Here is a 26,182-nt window from a genome sequence, read left to right as displayed (position 1 = left end):
GCTGCTCAAACGTCAGTGTGCAGAGATAACTGAAATTCTCAACTTTCGGATGTGTGTGGGACGCGCAGAAGGAGCTGTCCAATCGAAAGTTGAACTCGTGATTCTACATGAGTTCTAGATCTAGGACTAGGTAAGTGTAAGTGAGTAGTAACCCCAGAAAGAGCATGCAAAGTGAAAAAGAAAAGGTTTGAGGACAGGACAAACAGGTAGTAACCCCAGAAAGAGCATGCAAAGTGAGAAAGGAAAGGTTTGAGGGCAGGACAAATAGGTAGCAACCCCAGAAACAGCATGCAAAGTGAAAAAGAAAAGGTTTGAGGGCAGGACAAACAGGTGCATCAATGTTTGAGAGGCAGCAGGAGGAAGGGAGCCCTCCGAGGAGAGAAAGAAATAACGGCCAGAGAAGTCACAGAAGAAAGAACTCAAGGAGAAGGGAGTTTGCAATAGCATCAAACTCCACAGAAAAAGCAGAAATGAGAAGGAATGAAAAGCACCCAGTGGCTTTTTTAACAAGAAGGTCACTCCTAGTTTACCTTTGTTTGTGCAGTTTAGTGAGGCGGTGGAAGAAGCGGCCAGGCTGCAGTGGGTTAAAGGAGGGGAAAAGTGGAGAATAAACCCAGACCCCCTTTTCCAAGATCCTGGCTATAAAACAAAGGAGAGAGCTGTGCATGGGCAGAGTGGGTATCTCCATGGAGAGAGCTCACACCTGATGGCCTCCACATCTTCTCTTGCAAATGAGAGGTGATGAGAGTAGGGGTGTTGGATTGAGCAAGGGCACAAAGTAGGCCCTCAGTAAATACACTTAATGGAAGGATGAACTGGTGATGAAGAGTGATCACAATATAAAGTGACAGAGAAGAATAAATGGTGAAGAAGAGAATGTCTGTAACTGGTTGGAAGGGAGGCAAGACGAACAGTCAGAAGTCACAATGTTCAAAGTGAGTGAGGAAGGAAAAAGTAAAAGGACGTGAGGGTGAAGGTATCCTGAGCAGCTGATGTAACGTATGTAGCTTGTTTTTACTAGAAGACTAGAAAGAAACAGAAGGGTGAGGACCAAGGCCCAGAGGGAAAGGGAAAACCTATTCCAGCCAGAGAAAGCTAACCGAAACATGCTATGTCATTATTTTTCCTTGTCCTCATTTGAAGCCTTCTATAATTTATCTTTACCTTCTTATTCTATTTCCCAATTCATATTTTCTTGTGGAAGAAAAAAAATACATTTTTGATCTAAAATGCTCCCTGCTGTGTAGGATGACTGCCTATTAGTCAGCATTTGGGGCTTGGTAATGTGAAATCCTTTAATTCAGCATTAAAAATGCCTGCGGAACATCTTTGCTACAATTTTTGAGAAACAGTTTAAGAACAAGGTAATAAAAGTTCTGTATGGAAAAACACTGTTAAGATACTTTAAAATGTAAAGTATTACTAAATGTAAATTTTTTTCCCACTACAATTCATTACTTTCACAAGACTTAAATGCAACACTCAGAACAAATGCTGTTTTTTATTAAAGTTACCAAAGATGCACCATCAATGGTTTCTCCTGTTAAACAGCAAACCATTTATTTTGTGAATTTCCTGGGTCGCCCTTGGTTCAAGTGGAAGCAGAGCTCTTTACGATGCCTTCCAAGTTATGAATCATAAAACTCTCCATCACAATCTTCCCCTTGTTGGATTCCCCCTGACTTTTCACTCCTCTCACATGACTTGTTAATCACCAAGGGTGATTTCTAAAAGTCCCTGAGATGGCCGACTGAACTCCCACATTTCTTCCTGCCTTGCTATTTGGGAAAGCCTCCTGGACTTCTCCAACCCACTGATGCTCTTGCCCTTCTTTGCAGGCCTCAGTCCTTAGTGTACATGTCATATAATTAAGTGGTTAATATACACGACATCAGGTTCACAAGCATGTATTTTACCTTATTAGCTAGACGGTAAGTTCTTTAAGGATAAAGACCTTTTTCTTTACTTTGCATCTTACCCAAGACCTAACACTAGCTAGGTATACAATGAACGTTTAACAAACACTTGGTTAATCAATTAACTGATGAGCTTCTAACTTCTAGTATGAATGGCAGCAATAGGCCACAGATTATCATCATTGTCAGAAATTTCATCTAAGAATGGGGCTGTGTGCTGATCAAATCACTTGTTCTAACATGACCTGAACTGGCCTACTGGCATAACAGATAACACTGAAGAAAAGCTGGTCCCTACAAGTTCTGTTTTTCTAGTTTGCTTTGTCAATGCATTCCATAGGAGGTGAACTCCTCATTCCTTCTGCTCAAAAACGTATTTAGAAAATGGTCTTAAAGAGATCTGGCACCAGAAATGAAGTTGGCCAGGTCCCTATCTGGGAACTCACAGATAAAAACTGGTGACAGATGACGCGGTATCTTTTTATGCCAGAACTATCTGCAAAAAAGACACATAATACAAAACATAATTTCATGCTACACGCTAAACCTCAGCTACCCTGGGTAGAATTCAGAAATTCAGAGGGCCCTGAGTACAGCCCTCCAAATAAAGTGCTAGGCACAGTAAAAAGGAGGCAGAGTACGTAGCTGCCCAAACAATGTGATTTCCCCAGCATTAAGGAACAACTTTCCAATCTCTGCTTCTAGATCCTCCCTATATAAGGCCTAAAATGCCACCATTAGAGTTTTACTGCTTTATTTCAAAATGTATGTATTTGTAATATACAAATACCCTGTGGAAGATAACACTGGGGGCATTTACATGTTTTACAATTTTGGCCTATAAACCAAGAAGAAAACTGAGCAGCACTGAATACCTGTGCCTCAACAATCTGGTCCCAAGCCTGACCTGGTATCAGACGTCACACTAGTGAAACCAAGGGGCCAGGGTTTCCACAGATTGATGGGGTAGCAGATCCCTTTTTTCACCCAACAACTGTTAGCAGATTAGGATGGCTGGGCAGTGGGGGAAGGGTGGGGGCATACTCCTTTCCTATAATTCCCTTCTCTGAACCTCATGGAATTCAGCAGTAACCACAGACCAGGTGGAGTGCTGGCCAGGGGAGGAAGTTCTATGTTAACAGTACTGGCAAAGCCCTATTTCTCAGGGTGTTTCTACTTGTAATGAGCAAGGCTTGGAGACTCCTGTACTCTCTCTCCAGGCAACTCTGTTCAAGATACTTTGGGAAATTGGGACAATAAAAAGTTATCTATTATAACCATTCTTTAGGAAAGCATCTCTGTTTATTTTCTGACATGTTTAGGGAATCCTTATTAGTGCACAGTGAATAAAGTGCAAAGAACTCCCAAGTGATATATTTTAATAATTCAGTAAAAAGCAGTCAGTATCAACACAACTCTCTGGTCACTAATAAAATATGCCTTTATCCCTCTCTTCTGAAAAATCCTTCTGTAGGCTCCTGGCACAACATTCCCAACCCTCCTTTCCCAAAAATTACTGACATGGTACTGGGCTCACTTGCCTCCAAGGCTGTCATTCATCTGGGTGCAGGGATGTGTCCTCCCTCACAGGACACAATGCTCTTTTTCTATTGCCTCAACTACATCTGACTTCAGGGTCTTTCCTCTGGCTTACTGACAGAGACAAAGCATGGCTTGAAAAAGTTTCTCTCTCTATCACCATTATACTGCCTATCAACCCCTTCCTCTTGCTAGCATTTTTCTTAAAAAGCAAACCAGGAAGCTTTTATTTTCTATTTTGTAAGCAGAATTATCCCCATTATATAGATCTATGGCCTGAAACACACAGAGGCTGCTCTCCTACATGGCTCCTCCATTCACCCTACGTTAACCTGGGAGGCTTTCCCCAACATGTTTTGGCTTGTCTGTAATTCCATAACCTTGAACAGAAAAATGGCACCTCCCCTCTACTTGTATTCTTATCAATCCAGGGTCCTCTCATTTGGTTCTAAAGCCCGCAACAGGGTAGTTGTAAGGTGGGCCTCTATAGTGGCTCACTGGAAGGCAGTCAGAGGAGGCAAGTTCACAGTGCAGGAAGGCAGCCAGAGGTTCCTGAGGCCAGAGAGAATCCAGGTAACATCCAGTTCAATACCTTAATGCGATAGAAAAGGAAATGGAGGGTCAGAGAGGTGAAGTCACAATAAAAGCAAATGTCAGAGCTCTTATTCGAACCCAAGACTCCTCAAAGTCCAGGTAAAACACAGAACCCAGCACAGCCTCTTTTCTATAAAAATAGGAACTGGTGGGATACAAAATGTGGCTCCAATATTGTAAGACAAGAGGTCCCTTGAGTACTTCATAGATACATAGACTTATCCAACACAAAAAGTCTCTTTCAAATTAATTTCATTTTTCTGTTACTCAATTTAACTCTGTGCCCAAACTGGGGCAAGGCAGAGGAAGGTAACAAAAAATAAACAAATGAAAGAACCCCACAGCTGCTTCTGCATGGAAGGAAAGTAAGATTTATTTTGCAAGAATAAGCATTGAGTATTACAGAATGGCATAGTAATGGTGAATGGCAAGATAAGGAGATTAAGTAACAAACGTTACAGACATTCAAAGGGAGAGGTGATTAGGAGCTGAAGTAGAGAGAAAGTGATGAGGGCATTACTTCTCAGCAGTTATTTTAATCACTGTTTGCCCCATTTATCTCTCTATGAAGCAAACTTGTTCTCTATTCATCACAAGGATTCTGGGAAAACAGAGCAGATAGAAACGTAATGTGAAGCCTTGAAGAACAGTTTCCAGTATTATAATCACAAATGAAAGTAGAAGGCAACTATTGTCTACTGCAAAAACCCCAACTCTATGCCATGGAAAATAAGGTCTTTCAACTTCATAATTTCAGTAAGGAGCAAAGTGATAATCTCTCAATTTTTGTAACTTTCAAGGAAAAGGAAAGGAGTCAATGTCATTTCCCAATGCCATAGGCTTAAAAGGATCAACAAACTCTTAAGTTTTTGCACCCCCAACTCCCTCTTTTTTAAGGCTGGTAAAAATCAAAAGATTCCATTAAATATTTTAAAAATACATAAAACATATTTTCCAATGCTGTGATTACTGGCTAGAGTTCCATATTTCAACCAAAACAGTTTCCATTGAATAGGTTCCTCTGGATGATTTCTACTGCCACATGTTTAGTTAAGATTGTATTGCTGGCCAGGTGTGGTGGCTCACACCTGTAATCCCAGCACTTTGGGAGGCCGAGGCAGGTGGATCACCTGAGGTCAGGAGTTCGAGACCAGCCTGACCAATATGGTGAAACCCCATCTCTACTTAAAAAAATACAAAAATTAGCCGGGTGTGGTGGTGGATGCCTGTAGTCCCAGCTACTCAGGAGGCTGAGACAGGAGAATTGCTAGAACCCGGGAGGCAGAGGTTGCAGTGAGCCGAGATCATGCCACTGCATTCCAGCCTGGGCGACAGAGCAAGGTTCTGTATATAAAAAAAAAAAAAATTGTATTGCTATTTGTATTTCAACATCGGTGGCTCATGCCTGCAAGTAAGTCTAGCACTTTGAAAGGCTGAGGTGGGCTCAAGGCTGGGAGTTTCAGGCTAGCCTGACCAATATGATGAAACCCCATCTCTAGTAAAAATACAAAACTTATTTAGGTTGACACAAAAGGAATTGTGGTTTCTGCCATTAACTGGGCATGGTGGCATGCACCTGTGGTGGCATGTACCTGTGGTCCCAGCTACTCAGGAGGCTGACGCACGAGAATCACTTGAACCCAGGAGGCGGAGGTTGCAGTGAGCCAAGATCGCGCCACTACACTCCAGCCTGGGCAACAGAGTGAGACTCCATCTCAAAAAAAAAAAAAAAAAAAAAAAAAAAACTCAGAGAAAAGAAAAGCAAGCCAGGCACAGTAGTGTGCACCTGTAGTCCCAGCTACTCGGGAGGCTGAAGCAGGAGAATCACTTGAGCTCAGGAATTCAAGGTCCATCTGGGCAACATAGTGGGATCCTAGCTCTCTAAAAAAGCAAGAAAGGAAAGGAGAAGGGAAAAGGAAAGGAGATTTCACTGAAAACTTGTCTAAAGAGAACAACGACTAAATGGATTGGGGTAAAAAAAATGTACTAAAGTCATCTGCAGTGAAAATAAACAAACAAAAAAGGTGGGCAGGGACAGGGAAAGGGGGCTACAAGTAGGAGAGATCCTTTAAAAAGTGCCTCAAAGGGGGCAGTGAAGGGATTTCTCCTACAAGTATTAATCAGATCTCAGTTATCTGCAATAGAAGGCACTTTCCGTCTTAACTGAAACTCTCATACATACAAGTAACCACACTGGTGTAGAGAGGGTAAAGAGCCTTGTCCAAGTGTCACAGTTAGTGACTAGAAAGTATTTTCAGAGGCCAAAAAGTCCCTGGGCATGCATCTCTGAGTTCCCTTTCATAAGCAAGTTTCAAGTTCCAATCGAAGAGCTCTAGGTAACCACATATGCCTCAAACCTAGGGCGATAGAGTCCTGAACAAGGGCTCAGGACTCAGAGACCTGATTCGTCTAAGTTCTCCTGGGTCTTTGTTCAGGACTCAATGGTCCTAGGTTTGAGGCATATGTGGTTACTTAGAGCTCTTCGGTTGGAACTTGAAACTTGCTTGTGAAAGGGAACTCAGAAATGCATGCCCAGGGACTTTTTGGCCTCTGAAAAGACTTTCTAGACTCTAGAAAGCCCAGAGAAGCAGGCCTTGGTGAGCTGCATTCAGAGAGCCAGTCAAGGTTCTTTGTAAAGCATGAATCACTCTGCTTTGTGGTATCTGAACTGAAGAATGAATTAATGGTCTTAAATTGAAGGCATTACATTCACATGGTAAAGGGCTGTGTATCTGGATGCAGCACAACATCAGAACATAAAATACACTGGACTTTTAAAAAGTTGTATACAAGATGTTGGGATTGACATTATAAATTCTGACCCAAGAGGATGCAACATCATAATGCCATACATGTATAACTTTGGAAAATCCAAATCAGTAACTTCTAAGACTTAAATCAATGAAGAAAATCAACAGAGAAATAAGCTTAGACATACTCTTAAACATGGGATAAAGGAGTAAAACTACATATAATACTTTCAAATACCTTACAGAGAGGAAGGAAATAGCAGGTAAGTAGACAAAGATCAAAGGGAAACAAAAAGCTGTCGTTGGCGCTTTTAATCTTCTTCTCATTGTGCAATTCACTTTTAGCAGTCAGAGCAACCTTTGCACTACTCCCACAAACTGAAACTTTTTTCTTTAGCCAAACTCATAGTATCCATGAGCCCGATGAGAACTCTTCGAAGTACACAAATTACCCTTAACAATGGTACAAAAATAAAACACTGTTGATCCACTGTACATACACCCATCCATCTTTTTAGCTATTACCCCAAGTCAAAACAGCCCACCCTTCATCACAATCAGGATCACAAACACTGCCTGGAAGGATAGGTTTTATGATCAGCCTTTCACTTTCTTCATGAATAATTTTCTCAGAGGTCATCTAAATCAAATGCATACAGTTTTATCACATTCACTCTTTTTAAAAAATCTATTTATAGTTCACCTCACCAGTGAACATTTTGGGGTAGCAGGAGTTGTCCCTGTGGTAGGTTGATGAAACCCCAAACTAACTAAATCTAGGGCCTTCCACTTTACCATAGAAGGTGGCCAAGAAAGAAGAGTCAGGCTTCCTCTGTATCTGGCCACAAACCAATCCTATAGCCACAGGCGATTGTCACCATGTGCCACATGTGGTTAACCAATCCAATCAGCCACTTTTCCTACAGGAAAAGCAAAATAAGGAACAGATCCCACCACTGGTAGAGACATTACATCTATATCCAGAAGACAGCCTGTATTCAGATGCACCAACTGTGGATATAGGCTCCTCATCTCTCCCAGTTGCATCCATTTCAGACCCTATAGGTCATTCAGTGTAGCTAAGTTGCTGGCTATTCAAAAGGCAACCAAAATACAAGGTTATTTTGGTGTAACAGAAAGAGTACATCTAAAACCCTTGACAAGTTCTGCACTCTTGGGTTCAAATTCTAGCTCTGTAACTGCCTTGCTCTGTGAACCTCAATTTCCTCAACGGGCAAATGAAGGTGATAACACCTCAGAGTCACTGTAAGCATAATGCCCAGTTCACTACTTGGCAGAAAGATGGGGCTCAACAAAGGTTGGTCTACTTCCTACTGACTTCTCTACTCAGAACACTTTGTTTTCTGCATTCCTGGGTCAAAATCTACTTCTTAATAAACCCCTTAAATTGCCTAACCAATTTTAATAAGCTACTGCTGTCTAGCTTGTTGAAACTGTATGTGTGCATGTGTGTGTGATGGTATTAAATTTAATATCCCAAGTTTAATTTTGCTATTCAAAATGTGATCTACAGACCAGCAGCACTGGCATTACCTGGAAGACCATTTGAAAGTTGGACTCTCAGGCCTCACCACAGATTTACTGAAATCAGAATTTATATGATCGCCAAGTGGTATGTTTACATCTTGAAGTTTTAGAAACACGGTTCTATAACACACATGGACACTCAATAAGTCAGAGCCTAGACTCTGTACTTAAGGAATCAATGGTGGTACTTCTGCTTACAGGGCATTTTGGTTACAGTGACTCTGAGAAGAGGTGTTACCACCCTCATTTGCCCATTGCGGAAATTGAGGTTCAGAGAGCAAGGCAGTTACAGAGCTAGAATTTGAACCCAAGAGTGCAGGGCTTGTCAGGAGTGCTAGATGTGCTCTTTCTGTTACACAAAAATAGCCTTGTATTTTGGTTGGTGGCACTTCTGCTGTTGGTGATGTTCTATGAATCTACTTCATAGAGCACCTTACTTACTGGAAGAAAGCAACTACAAACCGCAGCATTTTCACTGGAAGAATAGACTGATTGCAAACTTCTTACTTTGTATTTTTAGAGGTTAACAAATGATGCCCTATGTACACTGGCTTCAAAGCAATATTTAAATCTTCTATATTAATGCAATCTTTGTTTTATATAACAGATACTTTGGGCCGGGCGCGGTGGCTCAAGCCTGTAATCCCAGCACTTTGGGAGGCCGAGACGGGCGGATCACGAGGTCAGGAGATCGAGACCATCCTGGCTAACACAGTGAAACCCCGTCTCTACTAAAAAATACAAAAAACTAGCCGGGCGAGGTGGCGGGCGCCTGTAGTCCCAGCTACTCGGGAGGCTGAGGCAGGAGAATGGCGTAGACCCGGGAGGCGGAGCTTACAGTGAGCTGAGATCCGGCCACTGCACTCCAGCCTGGGCGACAGAGCGAGACTCCGTCTCCAAAAAAAAAAAAAAAAAAAAAAAAAAAAAAAAAAAAAAATAACAGATACTTTGAACATAATGAGTAGTATCAGCATTCTGGTTATATGTAAACTAAGCAACATTTTGGAAAGGTACTTTCGATGTAGTAATATATTATTTCTAGGATGCAATGAACAACAGATTGAGTAGTAAAAAGCTTCTACAAATTCAACATTCTTAAGACAGAGGACAGGTTCTAAAGCAAATCTCTGTTTCTAATGTAAACTGCAATGCTGTGCACATGCCTTTCCTCCTTGCATCAACTTTCTGAAAACATTTCTTAGTTCTTTCCAGTTATTCATGAAAGAACAATTTTTAAGGCCCCTGAAAGTAAAATTTACCACCCAAATTCCCAAAATGAATCACCAAATGCTAGATGAAGGAGATTGGTAACTTTGTATATCAGGAAACAAAAACCAGTCTGCATGAGTCATCTCTGTGATCAAAGATAACACAGCCACAGCCAGGGCTTGGGGCAAACAAATAGCTCCAGCAAGCACATGCCAGAATCTCATGTTTAATGGTTTTCTCACATTAAAATGCATAAGTCAGCTCTGTGAAACAAGGAAGTGGAACCCAGGACACCACATACATAAGAAACACTCTCTTGAGTTTAGTTTCTTACGCTTCTGCCCCAAAGCCATTTCAATTTTTGGTAGAAACACAAAAATGAAGGTACTGTTTTGTCAAGAGGTAAGCAGAAAGGTAAGAGCTAACTAATATGACAGGTTTCTGAAAGGTTTCATGAGAAAATTTTAATACTTCTTGGAGGCCTACATATTTAGGCCTTTGATCCAAAATGAACAAAGTAATCAGAAGATGGCAAATGCCTGAAAAGATGTAACACAAGAAGTGGTAAAAGGCTCTAAAAGAAGAGAACTCTGTTATATTATTCCATGAATACTCTATATTCATGGCTTTTTTCAGGTACTACAAGCTTGAAAGAGAAGATGAGTTGGAATTCATGCTACATGGCATTACCATTTACATGCCACCCATTGCACCGCCTCGCAGACTCCTCCAGAGTGAAGAGTCAGATGTCCTGATGTCCTCTTGAACCCATGGACAGAAGATATATACCAGAACCAAGCCTGCCCCGTGCTGGCCAGGCTCAACACAGGAATAACGCAAACACGGGGCCATGTTTTTCAAAAAGAGTATCTTCTATCAACACCATCCACCCACCTGCCTTGGAGCAGACAGGGCTCAAGGAAAACATTACTTACACAGGTTCTAATGAGATCCTGTACCCATGATATAAGCACCGTCCTCTGAAATACTGGGGGCAATGACAAGAAAACCCAAGCCTCTGCTTTCACAAGACCCCGCTCAAAGTATTGTGTGTGTGTGTGTGTGTGTGCGCGCGCGCGTGTGTGTATAAAATAGTTTTTTATATATATGTATATATAAAAAATACTTAAATACAAAAGTTTTATATATAATATATAATAGTTTTATATATAATATATACAATAGGTTTATATATACATTAATAAATATATATATAATATGCCCGGGCGTGGTGGCTCATGCCTGTAATTCCAGCACTTTGGGAGGCCGAGGTGGGCGGATCACAAGGTCAGGAGATTGACACCATCCTGGCTAACACGGTGAAACCCCGTCTCTACTAAAAATACAAAAAATTAGCTAGGAATGGTGGCAGGTGCCTGTAGCCCCGGCTACTTGGGAGGTTGAGGCAGGAGAATGGTGTGAACCCAGGAGGCGGAGCTTGCAGTGAGCTGAGATCGCACCACTGCACTCCAGCCTGGGTGACAGAGCGAGACTCCATCTCAAAAAATATATATATATATAAAAAATATATATATATGACAGTTATATATACATACATATATATATATATAAAAAATAGCTTCTGAAATAAGAACAAGATAAAATATTCCCATAAAACTTCCACGTCCACCTTGACCATTTCCACACAGCATGACACTACCTCATAATGAAGGGAACAAAAGGTCCCATGCTGAGAGCAGAAGAAGTACCATCCATCGGAGAAGGGTAGAGTCTCTCCAACACCAAAAGTAAGAGAAACATGCTTGGATGACGATTTGGTTCTCCCATATCACTGAAAAAACAATTATTACACATAAAAGATTTCACATTTAGGTAGTGAAGCACTCCTCCTTCAAACATGTCTCTCATGAAATAATTATGTATACGGCCAGGTACGGTGGCTTCTGCCTGTAATCCCAGCACTTTGGGAGGCCAAGGCAGGTGGATCACCTGAGGTCAGAAGTTCAAGACCAGCCTGGCCAATATGGTAAAACGTCATCTCTACTAATACAAAAAATTAGCTGGGTGTGGCGGCGCACACCTGTAATTCCAGCTACTCAGGAGGCTGAGGTGGGAGAATCACTTGAACCCAGAAGGCGGAGGCTGCAGTAAGCCAAGATCGTGCCACTGCACTCCAGCCTGGGTGACAGAGTGAGACTCCATCTCAAAAAAAAAAATATGTATATAAAGTGAGACTCCACAATCAAGGGGATAGTTTTCCCTTTTTCTTTTCTTTTTTTTTTCTATGTTCACTTCTTATCTCCCAAATGTACATAATAAGAAAAAACTGCTAGCAAAACAGGGAATTGGGCTTTTGTACAGGATCCTCTTCTCAAAGCTAATCATTTGCATAATTAGAGTACGCTACTTTAATTAGAATTGTTCCTATAGTAGAGAGGTGCCTGTTCCAGGGTATGAAATGTGAAACTTTCAACATCCAAATGTATTTAAGAAAGCATGAACAGTCACTAAATGTCAGAAAAGCATATTTGCATAAACTACTAATGTGAGCAAATACATCATAAACAGAAGTAAAATTCATTACTTTTGTTTTCTAATTATAGACAATTAGTGTACATTCATACCAAGTGCAAAATTATAGGAAAAATACAAAACACATGCTTTATGAAGTACATACTAAAAATTCCACTACCAGCTTTAGAATGTGTGTGTGTGTGTGTTTTTGTTTGTTTTTTTGAGATGAAGCCTTTTTCTGTCGCCCAGACTGGAGTACAGTGGCAAGATCTCAGCTCACGCCAACCTCTGCCTCCTGCGTTCAAGTGATTCTCCTGCCTCAGCCTCCCAAGTAGCTGGGATTACAGGTATGCACCACCACGCCTGGCTAATATTTGTATTTTTAATAAAGATGGGGTTTTGCCATGTTGGCCAAGCTGGTCTCGAACTCCTGACCTTAGGTGATCCACCTGCCTCGGCCTCCCAAAGTGCTGGGATTATAGGCGTGAACCACTGCGCCAGCTAGAATGTGATTTTTAAGACAATGGTGAACTATAAGACTGGAAGCCCTCGTAATGGCCTTGCTCTGTGTTTCCAAGGACACTGGCCAGTTTCGCTCAGGTAGACCAGAACCATTTCTGAATACAAGTGATCATATTAGTCAGCTAATTGCTATAGTTTCACAATGGTAAGTTGCAACAAGCCAGTAATATAAAATGACAGGTATGCATAAAGCAAACTCAATATGTAAACACAGATTTTTTTAAAAATTGGAAGAAAATAATTCATAATAGAAGAAATCACCATGTGATTTCTAGTTTCTATACCACTGAAAATGGAATTAAGTTTGATAAAATTTAACATAAAATAGGATTTTTAAAATATAAAGACAGGATTTTACACAACTTTTCAGGTACAAATTTACTATAGAGAATCAAGCAATATGATATAATTATAAAAAAGTACTTTAATAAAAAGTCAATTTTATTACAAGGAAGCAGTCTGACCATGCACAGTGGCTCAAGCCTGTAATCCCCACACTTTGAGAGGCCCAGGTGGGCAGACTGCTTGAGCTCAGGAGTTTGAGACCAGCCTGGAAACATGGTGAAACCCTATCTCTACAAAAAATACAAAAATGGGCAGGGAGTGGTGGCCACCACTGTACCCCAGCTTGGGTGACAGGGAAAGACCCTGTCTCAAGGAAAACATTTAAACAAATTTTTAAAAAGGGAAGAACTGTATTAAAAGACAGGGAAAGACCCTGTCTCAAGGAAAACATTTAAACAAATTTTAAAAAGGGAAGAACTGTATTAAAAACAGTTGCCTAAAGGGAAAATCTCAATTACTAAGGTAATTCACATCCTTGAGTTCATTTTGCCCCACCCAATTCTCTTCTTACCTGTCTACTGCATTGGCTACAGTTTCCAACTGTTTGAGAAGAAAAGGATAGAGTTCTGGGAAACGAGAGAAAAACTCTCTCCCTGTCATTCTGGGAAAGAAGGAGGAAAAAAGTTATTACCATTTATTCCCTTTGATCTGATAATAAAGCCTTTTTTAAAAAAAGGAAGATAAGTACAGTTATTTGTTTAACAATCAACATAAATGATAATTTTGATTTCTGAAGTGCTCTCAATCCATGAACTTTTATCTCAAAATTTATGCATGTTTACAAATATTTGATACGAAATTCTATCAGGGAAGAAATATGTAATCTGTGCAAACGCCAAGTTTCCACAATTGATTTGAACCATAAATAGAGTCAACACCTGATTGACTGACACTGACTCAGCTTCAGTTATAAGGGCAGGTCTAGAACAAACTTTCCCAACCCTGGCACCAATGACAGTTTGGACCAAATAACTCTTTGTTTCAGGGGGCCGTCCTACGCATTGTGGGATGTTTAGCAGCCTCCATGGCTTCTACTCACTAGATGCTAGCAGCACAACACCCCTCCCCAACAATCATGACAATGAAAATGTCTTTAGACATTGCCAAACATACCCTGTGGGACAAAATGGCCCCTGATTGAGAACCACTGGTTTGGAGTACGGTTGTGAGAAGCACAGTCTTGGCATGTGAAGTTCTGGAAATCCAATGCTTGCTGAACTTGTAAGAATTATCTTTTTCAACTTTATAAAAACTTCTCTTGAACTATGAAAGTAAAATAGCTCCTCAGACTGCACCACTGACCAAAAAGCTCAAGCTAAATATGGCATTTAGGAACATACGGTCTCCGTAACTATTAAAGAATTACTCTGAAGGGGTGGCATAAATATTCCCTAACCTACCCATTTTTATCAACTCTACATGTTATGTTCCTATTAACTGAAATCCAGAGTATTGCATTTTTAAAAAATTGAAACGTTTTTACACACAACAAAATGCTCTGATCAAGTGTACCATTCGACCCACAAACACATACACTCGTACTCCACACCCCTATGAAGACTCAGAAAATTTCCATCATCCCACAAAGATCCTCCATGCCCCTTCCCAGCAAACTCCTGCCCCACAAAGGAACCTCTGATTTGCTTTCTATCATCACAGTTTGGTTTTGTCTATTCTAGCATTTCGTATAAATATAATAATACATTTTTTTGTCTCGCTTTTTTCACTCAGCACAGAGTTTATGAAATTTATCCATGTTATTTAACATATCAATCTGGTTCTTTTTCTGTTGAGTAGTATTCCACTACATGAATCTGTATGTTTACTGATTTCCTCTTGACAGGCATGGGTTCTTTACCTTTTTTTTTTCCTTTTTTCTTTACTATTATGAATAAAGCTGCTATAAAATTCTTATATAAGACATTTTAAGAACATGTTTTCATTTCTCCTGAATTAATATCTGAGAGTAAAACTGTAATACATGTCTAATCATTTAGGAAACTGACAGTTTCCCAAAATAATTATACCATTTTACACTCCCAAAAATAAGGTAGATTTCTGATGGAGATTTCTACATTCCTTTCAACATTTGCTGTTGTTTTGTTTTTCCTTCCTTTGTAGCCATCCTTGTGGGTATACGCAATGGTGTATCTCCCATTAATTTGATTTGCATTTCCTTGACGACGAATGATGTTGAACACTTTTCATGTGCTTTGGTCATTGGTATGACCCTTTGTGAAGTATCTGTTCAAGATTTTTGCTCATTTTTAATAGGTTGCTTTTCCTTGCTCATACACATGCATGGCATACACATTCTTCTAGTCTGTGGCTTGCCAACTTATTTAATAATGTCTTTTGATGAGCAGAATTTTAAAATTTTTGACAAAGTCCACTATTTAATCAATTTTTTTCTTTTATGATTCATGCTTTCTATGGCCTAAGAAATCTCTACCTAAGAAACATATCGTATGTCTTCTTCTAGAAGCTTTATGGTTTTAGCTTTTACATTGAGGTCTATGATCCATTTCAAATTAATTTTTGTGTATAATGTGAGATAGAGATCAAGGTTCTTTTTTTTCTACATTGGTATTTCATATTTTTAATAGGGAGATGTTGTTTTAAAAAAAAGATATGCCTTAAAAAGGAGATGTGGTGCTGGGTGCAGTGGCTCATACCTGTAATCCCAGCACTTTGGGAGGCTGAGCTGGGTGGATCACCTGAGGTTGGGAGTTCAAGACCAGCCTGACCAACATGGAGAAACCCTGTCTCTACTAAAAATATATAAAATTAGCCGGGTGAGGTGGTGCATGCCTGTATTCCCAGCTACTCTGGAGGCTGAGGCAGGAGAATCACTTGAACCTGGGAGGCAGAGGTTGCAGTGAGCCAAGATCGTGTCATTGCACTCCAGCCTGGGTGATAAGAGTGAGAATCTGTCTCAAACAAACAAACAAAGGAGATGTGCTATGCTCATAGATTAGAGGATTCCATATTATAAAGATGACATTCTCCCCAAACTGATTATAAATGCAACGCAATTCCAATAAAAACAGTAATTGTGTGTGGGTGTGTATGTGTTTGTGTGTCTGCAAGTGACCTGAGAAGTTGATTTTACTTCATTTTATTTATTTTTTTTTTTTGAGACAGTCTTGCTCTGTTGCCCAGGCTGGCGTGCAGTGCTGCAATTTCGGCTCACTGCAACCTCCGCCTCCTGGGTTCAAGCAATTCTCGTGCCTCAGCCTCCCGAGTAGCTGGGATTACAGGTGTACGCCACCACATCTGGCTCATTTTTCATATTTTTAGTAGAGACGGGGTTTCACAATGTTGGCCAGGCTGGTCTCCAACTCCTGACCTCAGGTGATTGGCCCACATCAGCCTCCCACAGTGCTGGGATTACAGGCAGGAGCCACTTCGCTCGGCCCTGAGAGGTAGATTTTAAAATGTATATAGACACATCAGGGACCAAGAGTAAGAGTATCAAAGATAATCTTAAAGAAGAATGAGGTTGGAGGACTCATCCAGATAGCTAAAAATACCATAAAACTCAAGGACTCTGGGTATGAATAAGCCAATAAAATAGGATAGAAAGCAAAGGAGCAGACATACATTAATACATGTATAAAATCTTGATTTGTGAAAGAGTTAATACCGCAGATCACAGAGAAACGTAGTGTGGTAACTGATTATCCACATAGACAAAATTACAATTGGATCCCAATCTCCCACCCATATGGAAAGCAGGCAGGGAAGTGCTGGGAGGAAGAGGGCAGGTTCCTGGTGAAGGCTCCACCCCTGGCCTATGCCCATGGACCTAGGTGAAGACGGGCACTCCTGCCTTCACGCCCAAATGTTGCATTTCCCAAGACCACCCTGGCCTCCCATGCCCCTATCCTGTGCCTATAAAATCCCCTGAAACCCTAGCACGCAGGCACACAAGCAGCTGGATGTCAAGAGTATACCAACAGGCACCAGCAGGCCGGCATGCCAGCAGGCCATCGCCTGGCGAAATAATGCGGAGTTTGGCCAGGGCAGTCAAAGAGACAGGCCGCCGAGTGGCCCAAATCCAGGGGAAAACCATCTCCCTTCTGGTTCCCCCATCTGCTGAGAGCTTCTTCCACTCAATAAAACCCTGCACTAATTCTCCAAGCCTACATGTGATCAAATTCTTCCAGTATACCCAGGCAAAAATCTTGGGATACAGAAAGCCCTCTGTGCTTGTGATAAGGCAAGGGGATCTAATTGAGCTGACGAACACAAGCTGCCTATGGACAGTTAAACTGAAAGAGCACCCTGTAACACAAACCCACTGGGGCTTCAGCCGTAAACATTCACCCCTAGACACTGCTGTGGAGTGGGAGCCCCACAGCCTGCCTGTCTGTATGTTCCCCTACAGGTTTGAGCACGGGGCACTAAAGAAGCGAGCTATGATCCCATCACACACCCTGTGAGGGGGGCAAGGGAACCTTTCCTGTTTCACTACTATGTATAAAAATTAAATTCCATTGACTTCAAGGCTTTAAAACAGCATAAAGAAATAGCTGGGGCCGGGTGCAGTGGCTCACACCTGTAATCCCAACACTTTGGGAGGCCGAGGCGAGCAGATCATCTGAGGTCGGGAGTTCAAGACCAGCCTGACCAACATGGAGAAACCCCATCTCTACTAAAAAAAAAAACACAAAATTAGCTGGGCCTGGTGGTGCACGCCTATAATCCCAGTTACTCAGGAAGCTGAGGAAGGAGAATCACTTGGACCTGGCAGGCAGAGGTTACAGTGAGCCAAGATCATGCCATTGTACTGCAGCCTGGGCAACAAGAGACTCCGTCTCAAAACAAAAAAAAAAAAAAAAGAGAAAAGAAATAGCCGGGCGGGGTGGCTCACGCCTGCAATCCCAGCACTTTGGGAGGCTGAGGACAGCAGATTACTTGAGTTGAGGAGTTCCAGACCAGCCTGGCCAACATGGTGAAATCCTGTCTGCACTAAAGATACAAAAATTAGCCAGTTGAGGTAGCATGTGCCTGTAATCCCAGCTACTTAGTAGGCTGATGCAAGAGAATTGCTTGAACCTGGGCCTCGGAGGTTGCAGTGAGCTGAGATCGTGCCACTGCACTCTAGCCAAGACTACAGAGCGAGACCCTGCCACCAAAAAAAAAAAAAAAAAAAAAAAAAAAAAGACAACGACGAAAAAGAAATGCATGACGGGTTTTTTTTAACCTATTTTGAAAATTTGGGATTCTGCCCTGAGCATTCCTGGCATGATGCTTCTTTCTTTCCCCTAATGACATCCAGGCAGCCTAGTTAGTACACCTTCCATGTGGAAACCTGGGCAAAAGCGCCCTAGGAAATTCTAACTTAATTCTATTTAGCCACCTGGATTCTCTTAAAAGGATTAACCTGGTCCTAAATCATAAGATAATGACTACTTGCTTGAGTACACAGCTTGCTGAGTCTTCCTAAGGTGGCCCATGAGTATATAAAGGGTCTCTGTAAGATTTACAAAAATGCCTTGTCCCTCTTGCACCTGACTATTCTAGACAAAATGTCTAGTTGCAAGTAGGGAGCAACTGGAAAAAAGACAAAGTTATAAATACTGAAATGGGACAACTGATTTTGAGGAAGTAGAGAGAATAACCTTGACTCCTGGGAAGAGACTATCTCAGACCCCGGGAGGTACAATGGAAGGAAGAACATTAATGGTGTCTGTTTTTTGAAATTGCCCCTAGAGCCTTCCTCACCAAGGAAAATGCTCTGCTCTTCCCCCAAACTGTCATGAACACATTGAATTTAACCAACTGCTGGGTCTGTGAGCCTACCTCAGATGGCTTGAAGCACAATTTGATTGCTTTCCCCTTAACCTTACTGAGAAGTCTATCAGAAACTATATGTTATGGCCTTGGCTCCAAGCACCTGACCCTTCCTTGCAAAACACCCATCAATATCTCTGAATGCCCTTCCCTTTTCTATAGCCATAGCTCAATCATTGCAAGGGACAGCTGAACGCCACTCAGCTGTTGGTGTGGGCAAAACAGGATAGGCTGGAATGACTGCACTTAAGCAGTCCCTCCAAAACCAAGGACTAGAATACATTCTTTGGACTAAACTAGAAACTTTAAGATTTACCAGCCGATTGTTAGACCACGATGAAGGCACTGTTAACATATGCTCCTCGGCTGATGTAGGGAACTCCCCAAACTGTAAACAAATGCTTTCTTTACAGGGGTACTAGGTATGTGAAAGCAGGCATTAACTCTCCCCCCAACCAAACACGGTGATTTGCACCTTAGGGGTGGTCGTAGGCAAATTTCAAATGTTTAAGGAAATACCACCAGGAGGTCATATAGCTCTCAGATGACTATGAAGATCTCTCCAAAATGGGGTTAGGCTTGGCTATTCACAGACGCTTGCCAGAGGTATAAGCAACTCATTATTTTTGCACACCCTGTGGTTGGTTAGTCCTGCTATAAGAGTCATTCAATTAAAAACATGGTACAAAATGTATCAACTGATTTTAACTAAGGTCATCACTGATAGCACTTCAGCCCATAAAGCCATTCAGATTTGCTTCAATTCACAGGGCAAGTCATAACAATATAAATGAAAAATTTTCTTAGACTTCTAATCTATAGGTTAAGATAAAGTCTGTACAATCACTAATACATTCTGCTGTACCTGGCTTAATGGCTTGGGCTAAATGGAAAGGTCAATACAAAAACTTCAAAAGACAGCCATTTGAGTTTCTACCACAGACCCTGTTGATTTGTGAGATTTGTACAAGTGATTGGATCTGAGGTGCTGGGAGGCATAGTTGATGTCAATACTGAAAGCTGAGCTCATCCTGCTGCTTGGTGTCCTATTGGTAGTAACCTTAATTAAATGTCGTATGAGAGGAACTGAATGGATTTGGTGCCAACTTATCTCTTAGATTAACTGAAGGAGCCAACAGTGTGATGTATTCATGGGAAAATTCACCCGAATTTTCACCAGAAATGGGAGACAGATGCTGTTGAGAGACAAGATGAGTTACTGCCACTGTCACTATTGCAAAGTGAAGCACTGACTGCCCTTTGTTCTGGACTTTCTGGACTCTATTCAAGTATGTTTATATAATGAACAGCACTGGAAGATATAGTGTCTCCCTCTGGATAACAAGGTTCTTAAATTTAAAATAAAAATATAGGCCACAAATGGGGAGAACATTTGTATGCATATATCTAAGAATTACATAATCAGTATCCAGAATATACAAAGAACTCAAGTGATCACTGAATAAAAGACAAATAATATAAAAATAGACACACCTATCAAAATGCAATTCACAGAAGATAAACATGAGTGGAGAAGAAACAGTAGAAAGGATGCTCAACTATACCAAGGGATGCCCAGGCATGGTGGCTCACGCCTGTAATCCCAGAACTTTGGGAGGCCGAGGCGGGCAGATCACGCGGTCAGGAGATCGAGACTGTCCTGGCTAACACGGTGAAACTCCGTCTCGGGTGGATCACGCGGTCAGGAGATCGAGACCATCCTGGCTAACACGGTGAAACCCCGTCTCTACTAAAAACACAAAAAAATTAGCCGGGCATGATGGCGGGTGCCTGTAGTCCCAGTTACTCGGGAGGCTGAGGCAGGAGAGTGGCGTGAACCCAGGAGGTGGAGCTTGCCATGAGCTGAGATCATGCCACTGCATTCCAGCCTGGGTGACAGAGCGACTTCCTCTCAAAAAAAAAAAAAAAAATACTATACCAAAGACTACTGGCAAAGCCTAATAAGTCTGGTAATACCACGTATTGAATCTTTCAGACACTGTTGATGGAAATGCAAATTACTACAATTCTGAAAAATAATTTGGGATTTTCTTGAAAGTCAGAGATGTGTTTACCCAGTGACTCAAGAATGCTACTCCAAGGTAAATGGCCTAGATAAACTCTTGAACACTGGCATCAGAAGGCTTGTACAAGCATATGCATAGCAGTCACATGTTCATCAACAAAACATGAGTAAACTGCAGTATAGCAGTCCCCATTGTGTGTGAGCTTTAAAGAATAATACAATAAACACTTTGGATCTACCACCTAGCTAGAGAAGTGGAACACTACAGTAGTCCCCCCTTCTCTGAGGGGATACATTTCCGTACCCCTAGTGGATGCCTGAAACCATGGACAGCACTGAACCGTATATATACTATGTTTTTTCCTGTACATTAGTCATTTAGTAGCCAACTCTTATCAGATCAACTGTCCTGGTGTCACAGAGCGTGTGTTCAAGGAACTTTTATTTTACTTAATAATGGCCCCAAAGCACAAGAGTAGTGATGCTGTCATATTGTTATAGTTGTTCTATTTTATTATTAGTTATTGTTGTTAATCTCTAATTGCATCTAATAGATAAACTTCATCACAGCTATGTGTGCATAGGAAAAAATATAGTGTATATATGGTTCAGCACTATCCATGGTTCGAGGCATCCACTGGGGGTCTTGAAAAGTATCCCCCACAGATAAGGGGAGACCACTGTAATGTTCTATTTCTTAAACTAGGTGTTAGATCCAAGGTGTTTATTGCATTGTTATTCTTTAAACCTTATACATTTTTTATACATATTCTGTTACCTATTTCATAAAATCAAAAGTCTTTTAAAAAAAAGAAATTCTTACTCCCTTCCAAATTACAGACCCATTAAATATTTATTGAACATTTTATCCGAAATATGTTCCTTTCCTTTTTTATTTATTAGATATTTTAATGGAAAAAGTAAAAATGCAAATGTTAAAAAACACACTAGACTCCCCACAGTGCCCTTCCTCATAGAGAACTGTGTAATAGTATTTCAGCTTTCCTATTTAAAAAAATTCAATGCATACAGGTACATACTTTAAGTTTGTAGTTTTTTTCCTTACAAATAATCATATTATATACACTTTTCTGCACCTTGAGTTTTTTTCACCTAATCTGTAAAATTATTCCATGTCACGCACACTCATCTATTCTCTTCCATTTAATGGCTACAGAGTAATCTATTGTATGATTGACTGTAATTTACTTAATCCCTAATGACAGGCCTTTCGGTTATTGCTAGTCTCCTGCAGCTACAAATGATTATATGTACATTTCCTTGTTAATAAATTACAAACTTGAGTTTTACAGGATCACTGTTTTACACAGGGAGAAAGCAAAATCACTCCGCTACAGACCATTGTTATATTCTTGACCACCTCAGAGCAAAACTGGTCAAGAACATCAATTTCCACTGTTAATGTCCTTTCCTTGGCTTTTGATTCTGTGAAGAGGAGTCACTTAAAGGTAAATCTTTGAGTTTAGTATTGGGATCCCTGAGTATATTTGCTCATTCCGAATCTCTCACTATACAAACAGAAAGGCAACAGATATGTCTTCTTGAGGAATCAGTTATTAATTTCCAGAGAAATAAGTGGCCTGCTATCTCTTAGTTGAGTAAGAAACACACGTATTCTCACTTATGCACAACACATGATTCTATCACTATGATCTAGAAACTGCCTGATAGATAACTGGCTCTGCTGACCATAATACCACTGAGAAAAGGGCAGTGGAGCTACTATTCTAGGATTAAAGTCATTATTTTAATTGAATTAAGCTAATTGTCCCAAACAGCAAGTTATGTCATGCAGTTACCTTAGCAAATATTTACCAACTAGTCTATCTTGGAAGGTATATAAAGAAGGTACTTACTGAAAATTAAATTTCAGTGAACGTTTTAACTGTTTTGTTTTTAGGAGCAAAGTAGGTTTTTGACTACATCTTTTCAAAAGTATACTGTTAAAATTATTGTGGCCATGCTTGATGGTGCAGACTTGGAAGTATCAACTACGCATCTGTCAGGGTTTAAAAACACCAAAATTATTTTCTACAGTAAATTTCAACCTTGTTCAAGCACTGAGCATACAGGAGGTATCCTTCTAACATTCTTAGGTTCCTCAACACAGAAATGTCAATCCTATTTCTGGTTTAGCTTAGCTAAAAGGCCAGAGTTCTAATTTACTACAAAGACAAAAGAGCTGACTGAGCTCCATGTACTCACCAGGGAGCATCATCTCAACTCTGCATTAGCCAAACGCTAGTAAAGACTTGGTTAAATATTTACATAGTATGTCTGAAGGATATGCAACATTAACAATTCTTGTGTATTATAAAACAGACTCTCAAGAGGTAGAGGGTAGGAGAACCAGAATTATCTAAGAGGCTTAACTTCTGATTCTCAATTACACCAAAAGGTCTACTGCAGACTCTACAGCATCTTGAATCCAGAAATTAGGTTGATATCAACACCAGCCTTCAACTAACCATGACCATATTAGTTTTCATGGTTGTACTGAGTGAAGAATCACCATTTGTAATAGTGCCTCTATATGAAAGAATTTCATAGGTTTTGGACTGCCCATGTAAGGTCTGTAATCTAGCCTTACTTTAAAAGGCCAAGAGCATAGGACCATTTTAGGTCATATTTGAATCTCCCTGCTCTGAATCCTAGAATATGTGAGTCTTCTCTCTCACTTGCTACTTAATCAAAACTGTAATGTGATCGTATTTTTTTCACAAAAGTAGCAAATATTTTTTTAAAGTACCTACATGCTTCATGTTGGGCTCAATCCCATGGGAGATACTAAGAGGTAAAAGAGAGTCAGTGCTCTTGGAGCTTAAAACCTGGTTAAGAAGACAGGTATTCACATACGATATAACTAATAGCATAAGGCAAACCATTGTAAGAGTCAAGTGAATGATGTTTACAATAAGAGTTCGGAGTTGGAAAATACATCATTTGGGTTGGAGACATTATGGATAGTTTTGTGGGGAAAATGGAAAACAAGGCAGGTTGCAGTGGCTCAAACCTGTAATCCCAGCACTTTGGGAGGCTGAGGTAGGCGGATCCCTTGAGGTCAGGAGTTTGAGACCAGCCTGGCCAACATGGTGAAACCCCGTCTCCACTAAACATACAATAAAATTAGCTGGGCATAGTGGTACGTGCCTGTAATCCCAGCTACTCCAGAAACTGAGGCAGGAGAATTGCTTTAACCCGGGAGGTGGAGGCTGCAGTGAGCCAAGATCGCATCACTGCAACCCAGCCTGGGTAAGCGACAGAGGGAGACTCGGGGTCTCAAAAACAGAAAAAAAAAAAAGGAAACCAAAATGGGTCTTGAAAAATTAGTAAGACTGGATTAAAAAGGAGATAGGACAGCATAGAAGGGAAAAGTAGTTAAGTTGACTGAAAGACAAGAGGACTTCACGACAAAAGAAGAAAGAATAATTTTTTTTTCTGGCATAATTTTATTTTAGAAATTTGAATGCCAAACTAACAGCTTTGCTGTCTTATGGGCTTTGACAGTTTCTAAACAGGAGAGATACAAGAGCAGATGGACTAGGCTAGAGAGTAGAAACATGGTGACCCCAAGCACCTTCACTAAATGTGTCCCTCATCACTTCAACTAGAGCACGGATTTCTGTAGGTTAAGGACCATGTCTTTCAGTTCCATCAACGTTCCATGCTCTCTCTACCGTCTAGATTGTGGCAAACATTGTACCTTCTTCCAGGAACACCTCCACTCTCTGTCTCTGCTGCCCACCGCACCCCTCTTATTGGACTAACTCCAAATAATCTTTCAATTTTGGGATTAGGCAGACTTCTTCCAGGACACATTCCCTGGTATCTCAAGTCTAGCTTAGGTACCTGTCCTCAGTTGTACACTACACCCTGTGCTTTCCCTAACACAGGTAGCATGTCATATATGAAACTTCCTGTTTTCTTGCTTATTTTGCCCACTAGATAATACACTCTGCACAGGAAGAAACCATAGCTAACTTCTTTTTCCCCACAATATTTAAGATACTGAGTATAATGCCTAGTTTACAGCTGGTGCCCAATAAACAGTTGCCGAGTGACTGACGTGAAACGCAAGGACAGAGTCCTTAAGACAGGCAAGGAGGAAAGGAATTATGACCAAGATAGTAACACGCTAGTAATTTCACAAAATGCATCATCAGCTATAAATGTAGTGACATTCAGAATCATCATTTGAGTTAATAAACTGAGTATCCTGCCAGAGCTTGAAATGTTCTTAAACACAAATAAATAAAGCTTATCTCACTGGTTTACAAACAGTTCAATTTTAGTTCATCCAAACAAGCAAACAGGCTAACAAGTTACCACTGCAGATATAGCGAGCCCTGGGGGTAAATTCTTCAGTGACAGGCATTTCAAACGTTTACCTATGTGATCAAAAACTAGCCTGGAAAACAATAAAAGTGATAACCAGAAAGGAAAAACTGAAGCTCTGTAAGTTCAAACTCCTAGGAAGAAAAAAGAAGACCACCAAAAATTGTGAATGGGATAAAACAGATATTAGTGAAAACAAACAAATCAGGATAAAGAATGAGAATCAAGCAGCTTTAAATTCAGAACTGTCAGACTACGCAAAAGCTGAGTTATTCCCTCTCCCACCAGGTAAGGATATGCAGGCACAACGGATGAGAGGCCCTTGGGGAAACACAGAAGCTACTTGCAGATCTCTATTTGCCTAGCACCAAGCATAAGGTGCAGAGAGCAAGAGTGGCGGTAACCTCCACCAACAAGGCAACCCTTGGCATGATCCATTCATCGCTAGACTCCACAGAGCCCAGTCAGGGCCTGGACAAAACAGGTCAGCAACGGAGGTTTACTGAATCAATCAAAATACCTGCCAGGCACCATTCTGTTTTATTTTAAAAGCTTTATAAAAATTATTCTAGCACTATATTTTTATTGAGGAAAAAATAGACAAAAAAGAATACTGCAAAGAGAAATCTAAAAATCACCACAAACTTACCAACCAAATTTAGCCACCAGTTTAATGTTTTGATGTATGTCCATTTACACCTCTCTCCTCATATATTGTTCTATAACCGGCTTATTGCACTTACTAGTATATCAAGAGTGGTTCCCTATCATTCTGAAGCCATTTTAACATAGTAGTCTCTGTGTGTTACACTCTCTGTGCCTCTCCTGTGTGTGAACACTTGTCTGGCCATACATTCCTCCGGGGCACTACCCTTGACACCAAGAACAACTTACTCCCATTTGGGTTAAGCCATATGTGGAATGCTGCTACTCCAGCTATGTCAATTTGTCTACACATTCCACATCTAACCTTGGTAATGCCAAGTGTCTAGTTCTTGAGCATCTGGACTTTGGCCATTTTGGTAGGCTTTGAATCCAACCTGACATCTAACAGCCTAGAAAAAATCTGAACCAAGCTCCAATTTCTGATAGAAACCCTGTCT

At 40.7% G+C, this 26,182-nt stretch overlaps 1 protein-coding gene across 16 annotated transcripts in view; it reads right to left on the bottom strand.

Annotated features, from left to right (window-relative positions):
• The window catches only part of THADA (THADA armadillo repeat containing), a 358,465-nt gene that overhangs the window by 188,735 nt on the left and 143,548 nt on the right, over window positions 1–26,182 (bottom strand). For 14 of the 16 annotated variants that reach the window (XR_012422434.1, XR_012422435.1, XR_012422436.1 and 11 more), the window contains 2 exons: window positions 13,410–13,499; window positions 11,217–11,348 (listed from right to left, as the gene is read on the bottom strand). The exons of 1 other annotated variant lie outside the window; for it this stretch is intronic. Coding sequence is in view for 12 of the 15 variants with exons in the window: in XM_065527132.2 (XP_065383204.1) it covers window positions 11,217–11,348; window positions 13,410–13,499 (222 nt within the window). In the remaining 3 variants the exon portion in view is untranslated. Of the gene's footprint in view, window positions 1–1,400; window positions 4,048–11,216; window positions 11,349–13,409; window positions 13,500–26,182 lie in introns of those variants that run through there. One more of the 16 variants, XM_074011893.1, reaches the window with a different exon arrangement.

The sequence above is a fragment of the Macaca fascicularis genome, chromosome 13 (assembly GCF_037993035.2).
Source record: "Macaca fascicularis isolate 582-1 chromosome 13, T2T-MFA8v1.1".
Lineage (NCBI taxonomy): Eukaryota > Metazoa > Chordata > Mammalia > Primates > Cercopithecidae > Macaca > Macaca fascicularis.
The sequence above is the reverse complement of the archived record's forward strand: the minus strand, read 5'-3'. Positions and strand labels throughout refer to the sequence as shown.